The sequence below is a fragment of the Haliaeetus leucocephalus genome, unplaced genomic scaffold, assembly GCF_000737465.1.
Source record: "Haliaeetus leucocephalus isolate CR32 unplaced genomic scaffold, Haliaeetus_leucocephalus-4.0 Scaffold140, whole genome shotgun sequence".
In the NCBI taxonomy this organism is placed as follows: domain Eukaryota; kingdom Metazoa; phylum Chordata; class Aves; order Accipitriformes; family Accipitridae; genus Haliaeetus; species Haliaeetus leucocephalus.
Window position 1 is genome coordinate 13,862,344 of NW_010972576.1, and position 12,466 is coordinate 13,874,809.

General features: G+C 41.6%; 1 protein-coding gene across 13 annotated transcripts in view; it reads right to left on the reverse strand.

Moving 5' to 3' along the window:
* The window catches only part of PPA2 (pyrophosphatase (inorganic) 2), a 39,982-nt gene extending 27,522 nt beyond the window's left edge, over positions 1-12,460 (reverse strand). For 3 of the 13 annotated variants that reach the window (XR_775548.1, XM_010586208.1, XM_010586210.1), the window contains exons 1-4: positions 12,364-12,451; positions 10,502-10,566; positions 8,760-8,804; positions 78-131 (exon numbers count right to left, since the gene is read on the reverse strand). Coding sequence is in view for 12 of the 13 variants with exons in the window: in XM_010586208.1 (XP_010584510.1) it covers positions 78-131; positions 8,760-8,804; positions 10,502-10,566; positions 12,364-12,427 (228 nt within the window). In the remaining variant the exon portion in view is untranslated. Of the gene's footprint in view, positions 1-77; positions 132-1,198; positions 1,221-1,294; positions 1,363-2,931; positions 3,143-3,328; positions 3,399-7,786; positions 7,904-8,759; positions 8,805-10,501; positions 10,567-12,363 lie in introns of those variants that run through there. The other 10 variants (XM_010586214.1, XM_010586213.1, XM_010586211.1 and 7 more) reach the window with 10 other exon arrangements.
* Between the last annotated feature and the right edge of the window lie 6 nt (positions 12,461-12,466).

Consider the following 12,466-nt stretch of genomic DNA (forward strand, 5'->3'; position numbering starts at 1 on the left):
ACTCTGACTACTGGAAGCCACTGCACTGTCATAACTTTCATAAATAGCTATATAATCAAGGTATTTTTCTTAATTACCTCCATTTTTGCATTTGTCCAACGAGGCACTTCTACAATCATATTAAACAGGACCTAAAACAAAAAAACAATGACAGAACTGAAAATAAAATCCACTTTATTAGTATTTTACAATAAGACAAATTCTATTCTCTGTATTCAGCAGCAACATATATCACATCTCTCTGTTCCAGCTGCTTTTATGTTATGTACAATTTGCTTAGTTCCGCACAATGATATTCAACCTCCTTGGTTCATCCTTTCCCCACGCCACCTCTTTGAGAATACGAACAGCTACAAGTAGTGGAAATCCACATGATGTTTTTTATTCCCGTTATCAATATTATTCTTCACAAAATGTTCAGGAAGTCCATGGAATGGTTTGCCACAAGGCAGTGGTTCAGTCTACTAGTCAAAGAGGACTGGATGCTTCTATAGGACAGAGTTAGCTTCCCTCAAGCAATGGAAAGGACAATGTTTTGGTTTTTTCCCCCTGAGGATTTATTTCTCTTTTGCCCTCCTCTTTTGCCTCATTCATTTTTTTTAAAAATCCATGCAAATTCAACAACCATTGACATTTCTGATTCTCAGTCAAATCTGGTTGAAGTGAGGCAAAATGAATCCAAAAAGTGATGGCAGAGGAAGGACACGGACACAGACACCTCATGTTTGCGTTAGCCTTCTTCCTAATAGAAACAAAGTGAAAGTAGTTTTAAGAAGGGGGGTGTAGGGGGAATAAACCTAAAACATGTAAACTTTCATGCCTTTAGAAGAAAAATAAGTAATCTATGCCCTTCTTACTGAGGAGGTTAAAGTGACATTTTCCAAAGATAAAAAATCTGTGTAACTGCCATAAGGTCTCTTCTTCTGAAGCTGTTAGAGTTAAGCACCACCAAGGAGCAGAGCATTAATCGAAATGGGTAACTAGACCAAACTACCTAGCAATATCTACAACCCATTTTCTCCTAGCTTACTAAAATAACCCCCAAATATCACATTGCTTGGGACGTCTCTTCATAGCCAAAGAAAACTTGCATTGGTATTAAAAAATTCCAACAGTTCAGGAAGGACAAAATATGTTTTTGCAGAAATTTGTAGGAAAAAAAAAAATAAAGTTAAACCAACTGAAGACTTGCACTAACTCTTTAACTACACTGCAGTTAAGGCTCCAGCGGACTCTTAAATATTTGTATTTTTGCTCCTTCTATCCTGCAGCTGCAACAAACAAATACCATTACCGGGGTCAATGCCACAGCCTGATTAAAGTAATTCCAATGGTTCTATGCTCTTCTCCTCCCAAACAAACCTGGAACATGGAAAGCAAGAAAGCAAAGGATAAACCCAGCTGTCACTCAGCATTTCTCCCATGAGGTATCACAAGCTATGCACAATCCTGACAGCAAATTCCCAGTTAATTTAAATTAAATTCGCCATCCATAAGTACTGTGCCAATATTGCAATCAGTGGCATGTCAGATGGAATCACTTTTCCTGATCAGGTCATAACCAAATAAAACAAGAAAAAAAAAACAAAAAGAGAAAGGTGCTTCAGATCAGTTCCATAAGGTACACCTTATGTATGTAAGAACGGCTGAAACAGAGAAGTAAACAGAAAGAGCGCTCAAAAAGATGTCAACACTAAGGAAGCAGACAGAACAAAGCAACGTACATGCAGCAGCAGGTAAGGGAAGGGTTGGAAGAGAGCCAAATAAAGTCTGCACATCCATCTGGGAACACTTGGAAAAAAGAAATGCACAGCATGAAAGCCAGTGCTGACAAGAAACTCTTAGGGAACTGCCAAGCAGGTCAAAGAACTGTTCTGACTGGTAGCTACAGGCAGAAAACCTACAAACTACTCTTGGAATTATACACAATGTCTACCCCTCCACCACAATCCTGTATTTTTGTTGTTTAGATGCCACTGTACATTTTCCTGACCATGTCTAACACAACGGCTTCAGCAGCCTGTAAATCCTGGTTTGAGCTTTAATTGGTCAAGAGTTATTCCAGGTCTTCACCAAAACAACTCTCAGGGCTGGACAACAACTGGGCTGAAATGAATACAATGCTGCTCTCAAAAACAAAAAAAATCACTTGGATTTAACTCAGCTCTAAGACCAGGCCTCTATAATCTGTGGTATCAGTCAAATGTGACTTGTCACGAGTGTTAAATATGACAGCCTGACAGATTAATTTGTATGCAAAAGAATCCCTGAAAGTACTCTCTCTAATGCAAAGCTGCCACAAGCATTTACAAGAGATCAATAACTTCATGCAGTGCTTACATTTAAAAATAAAACCTTTTATTTATAGGGCAATCACATTTTCACAGTGATGAGACAGGATTCACTGGTGTGGAAAGGAGAGCACATACTAGATAATTTGATAGAAAGAGAGCAAGAAGCATACTCCTCTGGTTTTTTAGGGTTTTTTTCCTCCTCTCTCCCATCTCATTTCCCTCCTTGCCTAAATATCACCCGGGAATTTTTCCATCACTCTTATTTTCCCAGACCAAGCACCTATTCCTTCTGACCGCTTGAATGTTCTCCCCCATCCCTTGCTGCAAAACCATTCCTGCCTCAGCTGCAAACAGAAATGCAAGTGTCAGACACCACCTGTCTTCACAGATTACCATCTGCATATGCCATTCAGTGGTTAGTTTTGGATGGTGAATGCATCTGGTAATTGATATTTTTATCGTTATTTTAAATCAGTGAAACAAAAAATTCCACCTCACCAAACTCCCAAGTGAGCACTTCTACCCCCTCAAGCAATGGTGAAGATTGTTTCAACAGCCCATTTGACTCACCTTCCCAGTGAAAGAAAAAGAAAAAAGATCTCTCATGAAATGAAAACTATTGCTTTGGAAAGTTTACCATTTAACAGCCTTAGTATGACAGCAGTGAACTGGTCTGCTTATGAGATGCTGCTTACTGCTGTCTAGATTTAATCCAACTCTGCAAGCGCCTAATGTAGAAGGGACTCCACTTCATGACAGCAGACTGTACAACAGGCCAGATGGAGTAGTTCCTACAGGCTAGCCTCATGCCAACTCTGCTGGCTGACAGTTTCTTCAGAAGGAGTCTCCTGGAGCACGCAAGGAAAGAGGAGGAAACAGTTTCCTAGATTCAGAAAAAGGGACAGAACCCATCTGCTAGGAGAAGTGACCTGACAGACCCCAGAGAGATTTTCAACACAGCGTATTACATAGCTTGTTTGACTTTGGGTTAACGTGAACAAAAGATAGACATTTGTAGTTATGGTCTATTATACCTTGAAGGGGGGCAGAGGGAGGAATCCATTTGCTCACAGAAGTCAAAAGTGCATTTCCTAATTCCTAAAACTGAATACGAAAATCAGCAGAAAATTACATCAGAAGGAATAACCAGTATGTCTAAATGATATCCTTTATTTCCTAAGAACTACATGCTAAGTACTTTACATGGGAACTCACACAGGATGTAAATAAGTGTTTGCTTTATTGGGGTGTTTTCTTTAACCCTGCTTGGCAACTTATTGCATTCCATTTCAGTTGAGCATAATTTTTAACATATCGTGATACCAGTTTTGCTGAGAGAAGCAAAAAGGTCTTTTACACAGAGAACAGGAACAGTTTTTGGTTTTTGAAATAAGAAAAACACAGAAAGATAAAAAGGCACACAAATCTACTTCAACATATTCATACAGCAAGGGTTGAGAAAAGCAAGGAAATACAGACTGTTGTACCCAGGAAAACTGTCAGTCAGCGTTCTCTCCACTAAGACTGATGGCCAAAAATAACTGCTAGCTCTGGCTGTACAGATTCTTATAGAAGATAATGCATTTTGATCAGGGTTTGTTATTACAAACCTCAATATCACAGGAAGAAAAAAAAAATTAAGCACATTTCTGGCACTATTTTTACAACCTGTCCTTCTGGACTCCCATACACCCTTTTCAGAAACAATTCTTCCTTACCTAACTTTCCCTTTCCTGTTCAACTGTTTCCTTTCCCAGACTTCCCAAGTTCCTTAGCTGGTGCATTTAAGGGGAAGGTTTTGAATAGGTATGATTCTGCCCAAGGGCTGCAAGACTTAACGTTAAACTCTGAAGGCTCAGCTAATTTGAAGCAGAAGTGGAGCAACCTATGCAGACTGACGGAAGTGACAAAACAAGAGAGACAGAGGAACAGAAATTCAGTATAATTTCATAAAATGACAAACATCACCACTTTTTAAGGCCTGATTGCCATTCACCATCACCCTTGCATGACAGGGAGAAGAGATGTGCTAAAGCTTACAGTTACTTGAGTTGTTTTTATAGTAAGAGTGCTTAAAAGAAAAAATCTGAAAGCATTAGAGGGCAACATTTGGGGGCTGCTGACCCTTCCGCACTGAGAAGCTCTGAGCTCACAAGACAGAGAGAAGAAAAAGCAGCTATCATTTCCATTTCTTTTCTGTCTGCTCATTTGCAATCTTGCAGGGATTCTCATCAGCCATCAACTGAACATGGTAGCATGCACCTGAGGACTAATGAGAATGAAAAAGATGAGCTGCAGTCTAGCAGCGATGTGAACAAAGGATGATGTTTAAAAGGAAAAAAAGAAAAAAAAGGAAAAAAAGGAGAAGGAAAATAAGGACTGTCATGAAATACACCAAGAAATAAATGCAGAGGGGCTTGCTTATAAAACAAGCGCTCATGTTATAAGCATTCCCAATGTAACGCTTGCTACAAGGTATTTGCCAATGAAAACAACAAACCAGATGCCAGCGACATCTGGAGCAAATATACTGTATCTAAATGAGAAGTCAATGGAACTTCTCCAATATAAATTAACACGCCACACAGCAAAAAAGGAATGCAGTGCCCAGCATAAATACAGAGTGCCTGCGGCCTCTTCACAGTGTACCTCCCTCACGTTATAGTGAAAAGGGAATCACGAACACTACCTAAGTTTTTACCCACAGGTATCCCAAAAGTGGTGTCAGGCATATTCTCTGATAAACTAGTTACTGGACACATTCACCTGCAAAACTAGTCAGTGTACAACCATGACATGAATGAAAATGAAACACTGACTTTCTCAAGTTTAAGGAACCATCAATTTGAAGTTAAGCTTGATCAAATCACTGATGCAACTTTCTCAATAAACCAACTCTACTCCAGTAGATTTTAACTGGACCACTGAGTGAAGATTACTTCTATTCTCAGTATTTGTTAATCTATAAGAACACAAAGCAAGGCTTGCAGCTATTGGACACATCCACAGAAAAAGTCTGGGCAAGTTCAAGCATCAGGATGAAGGCTTCGCTGATAATCTAAAATTTGGAACACACAAGTCCCTGAACACACATAATGGACACACTACAGCCCAGGTTACATATACCAAAAAAATGTCTAACATGACCAAAGAAGGTTACAGAGGGTGTAGTTAAGACAGAATACAAAGTCAGTACAAAGTCTGCACCTGTACTGCACTGAAAATGATGACAGCTTTTCCTTTCTTATGAAACGTACTGACTTTATCATAAGACAACTCTGACACCAGTTTTGAATACTGTTCCAAGCGTGAGGCCTTCTATCAGAGAACCTGTTCAGACTACATGACCACTCTGATGACCCCTTATATCTCACCTGACTAGTTCATTTATCAGATGTTTTTGCCTGACAGGAGCAATTCAACTGAAGTCCACAAGGGCATTCCAGCACTGTGCAACCCGCAGGATGCAACAAAACAAAAGCTGTCTTGTTTCTTTCTTTGTGTATTTTTTTTTTCAAATACTCTTATGGGTGTCTGCAAGTTAGAGGACTACAATCTCTACATGCTTGGACAGATTCCTTACCAAGGCCAAGATTTTAAACAAAACTTAGTATTCAAGAACACCTGAGTCCTCTGAATGACACGACATGGGAATACTTTACCAAAGACATACAATGACAAGTAGATTAGAAACCCTTTCACTACAGCAGGGAAGCAACATGTCACACCTGTCTTGAAAAGAAAACAGTGACCTCTTCAAACATTCTTCCTGCTAGACATGGAAGACCATATTCAACAATCAGGCTCTGACAGTTTTGACTGTAACCACAGTGGGAACACCCACTCTTCCAGACAACAGATGTGAAACTTTTGATACCTTCCACAGAGATTTACTTGGGCAGTAGATTCCAAGTGCTTGCAATGCTTAAGACAAAGCAGAGGTTCAGATAGCAAGCTGGTAATAATTTTGAGACTGAAGCTGAATATGATTTCTTTCAGCATAGTTTCTCCCTCAAAATAACTTCTCTCTAGTCTTCAAAGAGCCAAAAAACATCTGTGAAAGCAAAAAGATCAGTTGTCAACAGTGGCTGCAAAGCTAAATTTAACTGAGATTTGGGAAGGTCTAAAATGTTAAAAAAAATGGCTGCACTGCTGAGAACAGTTCATACAGAAACACCACAGTGTTTCCCTTAGAACTACAAGCCGAGACTGCAAAACAGCTAAGAGACTTGTACAACGTGCATTCCCCTATCCCACGAACGTTGAAAGCTAAAACTCCTCTATTTTGAGACCGTCTTTTCTGGCATCAGGAATGCCAAGAACAATTTAAAGTAGATTAGACTGAAGAGACTCATGCAGAATTATCTTCATTTTCCACAGCTGAACTGCCATTTGATGAACACCAGTTCAGCATAATTTAACACACACTCTTAAAAGGGCTTGCCCTTGTCAAGAGTAACAAATAACTGCCACACTAAAACCACAAGTTTTAAAGATGCCACCATGTTTCCAGGGCAAAAGAAACAATCACCTTTGAATCCTGGACAAATTCAGTGCAAGGATCAACTGAACACCAGGTACCAATAGTAGCCTTTGCATCCCTAGACAAGAGTAAGGAGTACAGCGCTTCAAAGGTCTTCAGAAATCAGTACATGGCATTAAATTCCTCATTTTCCCTTTATCCCTTGATTAAGCTCTGCTTTCCCTACATACAAGCACAAGGCATGCATTTCTCACCAAGCCAAGGTGAGGAGAGTTGCTGAAGAGCCCAGTGTAAGAAGAAACTGCTTTCCTGAAGCCAAAGATCCCTCTATATTCTCTCTTATCCCCAACCCCCAAAGATGATGATGAGAAAGGGTTTTCTAAATGATTTGCATTCTCACATTTCAACATCTAAGTAAACACCAAGCATGTTTGGAAACCCTCTAGCCTGCACATTTGCTTGCTTACTTGCATCAGAAGCCCACAAAGACTGCAATGTACATTCGCCTTTGCTCATTTTCTGTAGTTCTATTAAACCACAGTCCAGAGTGCTCTCACAGCAGGAGTTATGTGAAGCAGCTCTGGAGCTGGCTACACTGGCCCAGAAAGCAAGAGCTGCTCAACCTCACTGGCATTTTTCCCCCGGGCTCCATAGGCTGATCCAGAGATCAATAAAAACGGTACTACAAACGTGGTTTTCAACAAACTATCATGCTTCCCACTACACAGACAAATGCAGTTTTGAACAGTTTTAGACACTGCATAAACAAGCTTTGCACCTTTGCAACCAGCTGGTATTGTCACAGTATTCATAAGCAGGTAAGAAACAGAATACTTGACTTCCAGCAAGAGCAGTAATTAAGAACTCATGTTGAAAGACAAATGATTTTTGAGAAAGGCTACTGGCACATACTCTTTCTCCTCAAGAGTTCACCTCTCAGGCATGATTCTACATCTACTAAATAGTATTTAAATGGGCATCAAGCAACAGGAAATCTAAAAAGCATTACCTAGGCATTGTAGCTTGAATGAATCACAGGGCAAAGGGAGCGGAAATACATAATGCAGGATTGCGCGGGGACCGTTGTACAGCAGAAGAACCAGTGTACCACAGACTAGTTGCAAAACTATGAGAACCCAGACAGTTAGGACAGTTCTTTCACATCGGATGGGTAGTTACAGTTTTGCAATATGACTGGCCAAACAGAGATGAGAAGATAAAGGCTGGGGCACATACACGCCCCCACACATCATGGCCTTAAAGCATAGTTTGTTTCTTCAACCCCCCCCCCCGCCCACTTTCTTCTACTAAGTTTTAGGTACTCCTGTGACAGGGAAAGCACTGAAAAAAATGCTGTATTTTGGAAAATACATTTGCACAAACAAATCTTGTTTCACAAAAAAAGCCTGAGCAGACCTTCCGTGGTTTTGGGGGCTTCTGTTAGGCTTAACATCTGTGCTGGTTAATGCTAAACCATCAGTAGATGTGATTGATTGCTCTTTGGGCTTCCCAGATGAGTACAGAAAACCACATATCCTCAGTGCTAAAAAGCAGATACTAAGTCTAATTTCTGCTCTAACATACTTAGGATTTCTGAAGTTTTGTATATATATCAAAGATTACCCACAGTGAGAGCATAATGAATATTTCATTAACAGAGGTTTTATTGCAAATGTTTCAGAATGCAATAGCAGAAAAGATACCATATCTATGCTGCAATAGTCATAACGAACCTTTCAAAGAGTGGTACAAAAGTGTTTGCCTTTGAGAACATCTTGATGAATAAAAGAATGCTGACATTTCTGGCCCATTCAAAGAGGAGATCATTAAATCGCTTTAAGCCTTCTCCTCCTAGAAGACTTGCATTCGAAGATATGTCAACTCTATTCAGTGAGAGCAAGTTCACTTTGCAGAATAGCAGAGTGATGTGGGAAAGGAAATAGAGGGAATAGTTAAAACCAAAATGAAAAACTTAGCAGTACCTCAGTTCCAGTAGTCTTTGACCTCTTTGCAGGAATCTCTTTATCCTATAGGGAAAGAGTGAAGTAAAGAAGTGTACAAAGAACATTAGAGAGCAATACTATATTCACATAAATACAGACAACAGCAGTTTTCAATGCAATTGGAACATCCCTTTGTGAGCATAAAGGCCTAAACTACAACTTTTAGAAGGACTCAGTTGTGATTCATTGTGAAATTATAACCTTAGAGATGTTAACAGAGGAAGATAAAAATGTACAAGGACACATCCACTTTCTCCCAGCCACTGAAAAATTTAAGCAGCAATTTAGGCCTGCCCTCAACTGATTAATAACACAGTCATCCTTCTGTTCAGTTGAAAAAGATAAAAAACAAAATAAACAAGCAAAACTAGTATGGAAAATAAGGCTGGGGTTATCCGTCATAAAATAAAGTCCACAAAGCTTAGAGCAGGGGAGGAGAAGAATATAACATACAACTCCTGAAATCCTCCTCTTGCAAAGAAAGCAAAATTAACAGAGACCTTCACAATGACTCCCTTTCTTGCTCCCCCCTCAGGCCCCTATATCCTGTGGAATGCTCTTTCCTTGCTCACACACCAAAATGAAAGCCTCTCCACATCCATCAGATATCGCTGTACTATAATTTATTCTACAGAAAAATCACAGACTATAATCCACCCCTCCGAACCTTAAACTCTAGATGCAGGGACAGCAAGGCCCCCAGGGAATATGTGATGAAAATGCCCCGTTGCTCTTGCAGCAATAGCACCCACTGAACAGAGCATCTTAGTAACGACTCTCTGAATGAGACTTACCTCTTCCATTGACTAGCAAGCTTAGGGTCTGCTGATCAAAAAGGTTTCATGCATATTTTTAATCTCTCAGTTTAAATAATTCAAGAGATTGGTTCATTAGTTCAAAAGTCTCAATTTGAACATGTTACAACTGCTGACCTTTCTCACCATTCATATCATCCATAGAGACCCAGCAACAAATCAAAAAAATGGCCGAAACCCTCCCAACCTGTTTGTGTAACAAGCATACCATAATAAGCAAACCTAAGTCTAAACCAAAGACTGGCAGTTCCCACCGGTGACACATAAAACAGGCGTTTCATTATTGCTATAATGAAACTCCAGGGAGTGTGGCTAACAAGACGTGAAAGTGCTCAGCTGCACCTCACGCCTTGTAATTCTCCAAAGGTGCGATTACCACTTCTCTCATGGGCATTATTGTTGGCTTCCAATTATAATGCTCCTTTTGGGAATTAAAGAAATACACCATAAGTTACATAAGCATGTGCTGTACATCTCCTACTGCAAGGAAATGTACACTTTTAATTGCAGATGTAGAAAAATGCCAATTTAAGAGTAATAGTAGAAAATGAATTCAAGCACACAAACACAAACCTTAAACACAGAGGAGAATTAACACAAGATACAGTGGCTCCCCCACCCTCAATCACCTGGAGACTTAAAGAGACACCTAGGCTTGTCTACACAGTAATCATTATGTTTCAGTGCAAGTTACTGAACTCAGCAGAGAAAATTTGGTGGGGTTATTGTGCCTGTACTATGTAAGAAATCAGCCTGGGTTAAAGTGGTCCTTTCTGATGCTATACATTTGTCTGTTAATTGCTTAAAAAAAAAAAAAGCTTTTAAAAACTGCATTTTTACCTAAAGAACACCAGCAAAACTGTTATCAACTTGAAATTAGTTGTGTTTAAAGGCATAAATACATACCTCTTTAGATCCAGCAAACAGTGGAATGTCATGAAACGGGGAAATATATTTACCATCTGCATTCTCTGAAAACAAAACAAAACAAGGTAGCATTACAAATCTAAAGATAAGATGTTGGTATTGCTATTACACATTACAGAAACGTATGATATGCAACAATTACAAATCAGTTAAACTTCTTAATTCCAAGGGCTAAAAAATAACCTATGCGCAGGACAAGGAATTTGATTGTTTGACAAGGATTCATCAGAATCAAAATTATTGCTTTGGTATTCAATTTGACCCTTCTGACTACCTGGTAATAGAAGCTATGTAAAGATGAGAAGATCCTTTCATTCTCTTTTATCCTCCTCCCCAGCAATACACAACCATTAATACAGAAAAAAATACCAAGAGAACCTCATCTCCATGAGTGATCAGTGAATTCATCCAGGTTTCTAGCAATGCTGCCCTTGCGATTTCACTGTATTTCTAATAAACTGAGTTTCACGACCACAAAGAGAAAATCCCAACAGAGTAGGACAAAGTTTGACCAAAAGAATAAGTGAGGGATGGATGGGATAATTGCTCAGGCCCTAGACATGAAACACCAAGGCTCAAAACCAGCAGAAATTGACATAACTTAATGGAGGCCCAATCTGCATCTCAGCCTTGTTCCCACTGCAGAAAGGAACAAAATTCACTCGAGTGGCTACTTAAGTTTTTCAAACTACTAAGAAATTTTTCAACATACTAAAAGCCCAAGTACTGCATCGAAACAGAAACATCAACAATATAAGGTGCTAACACAAATCCCAAGGAATTTCTCCTCTGCTAGCATCCCTATTCACAGTAAAGGGAAAAGCAGACAAGGGACTTCATTTAGCTTTGGACTGTACTTTGACCACCTCAGCAGGAGTAAATGGTAGTTGGTTTTGCAACTCCTGGAAGCCTCCAGGATGCTCCTCCCAAATAAAACAAAGTTTAGTGGTAGGCTGCTTATTCCCACTAACTACAGTGACTTTCTCTAGATGAACTCCTGCGCTGGCAGCCCCCTAGGGACTGAGCACAAGGGAGCTCTGGCAGGACACTGCCAACACCTCTGCATCTCGCACACCAGCGGACGTCAGAATTAACTGCTTGTAAGTCAACGGACCAAAACCGTACAAGACCACTGCTAGAGAAGTGGCATACAAACAGACAACACTGTTACTAAAATGCGTAATACCGAGCCTGCACACCACCAGCTCTCACTGGGTTTTGAGAAGCCCTCTGGAGCACTGCCCATGCCCTCCCGGTGCCACTTGCTGCCGCTGGCCCCACAGGTCCCTCGGGGCTGGAGCCCCATGTTTTGGATGCCACCCTGCCCTCACCGTGACGTTTCTGGAGGGAGGGCTGGCCTGCTCACTGGGGACAGGCCGTGCTCCCACTGGGCTGTCATACCGCCGAAGTAAGGCGAAGCAAGGCTCCCACGGCCAAGGCTGTCCTTGGGCTCCCAGAGCGCCCCGTGGCCTTTGCGCCCAGGCTGCCACAACACCGCACGAGGCAGCGCTTCACCCCCGGCCCCCCCAGCACCTCTTCCCCCTCCAGCGGCCTTCGCGGGGCTGGGGAAGGCCACGCCTGGGCCGCGCACACCAGCCTCCAGGACCGAGCAGGCCCACAGCATCCCCTGCAGAAGTGGATCTGCCAGGAAGCCCCCTCGCTCTCCACAGAAGAACTACACCCCCCCGCCCCCCCTGGAGGGGGTGGGGGCTCAGGGGCGACACCTCAGCCAGCCCGAGGGGCCTCGGCGGGAGCGGGGAGCCGCCGCCTCTCCCCACCGTGCAGCACCCCGCGAGGCGGGGAAGGAAGGGGTTTTATCGAGCCCGGGGGCTACTACTTACTAAAGTAGAGGCGGTAATCGGGAGAGTTAGGCCGCCCCCGCTGCTCCGTGCCGTAGCGGGCCATGGCGCCGAGGCAGCGCCGCGGCGGCCGCCCCCACCCCCG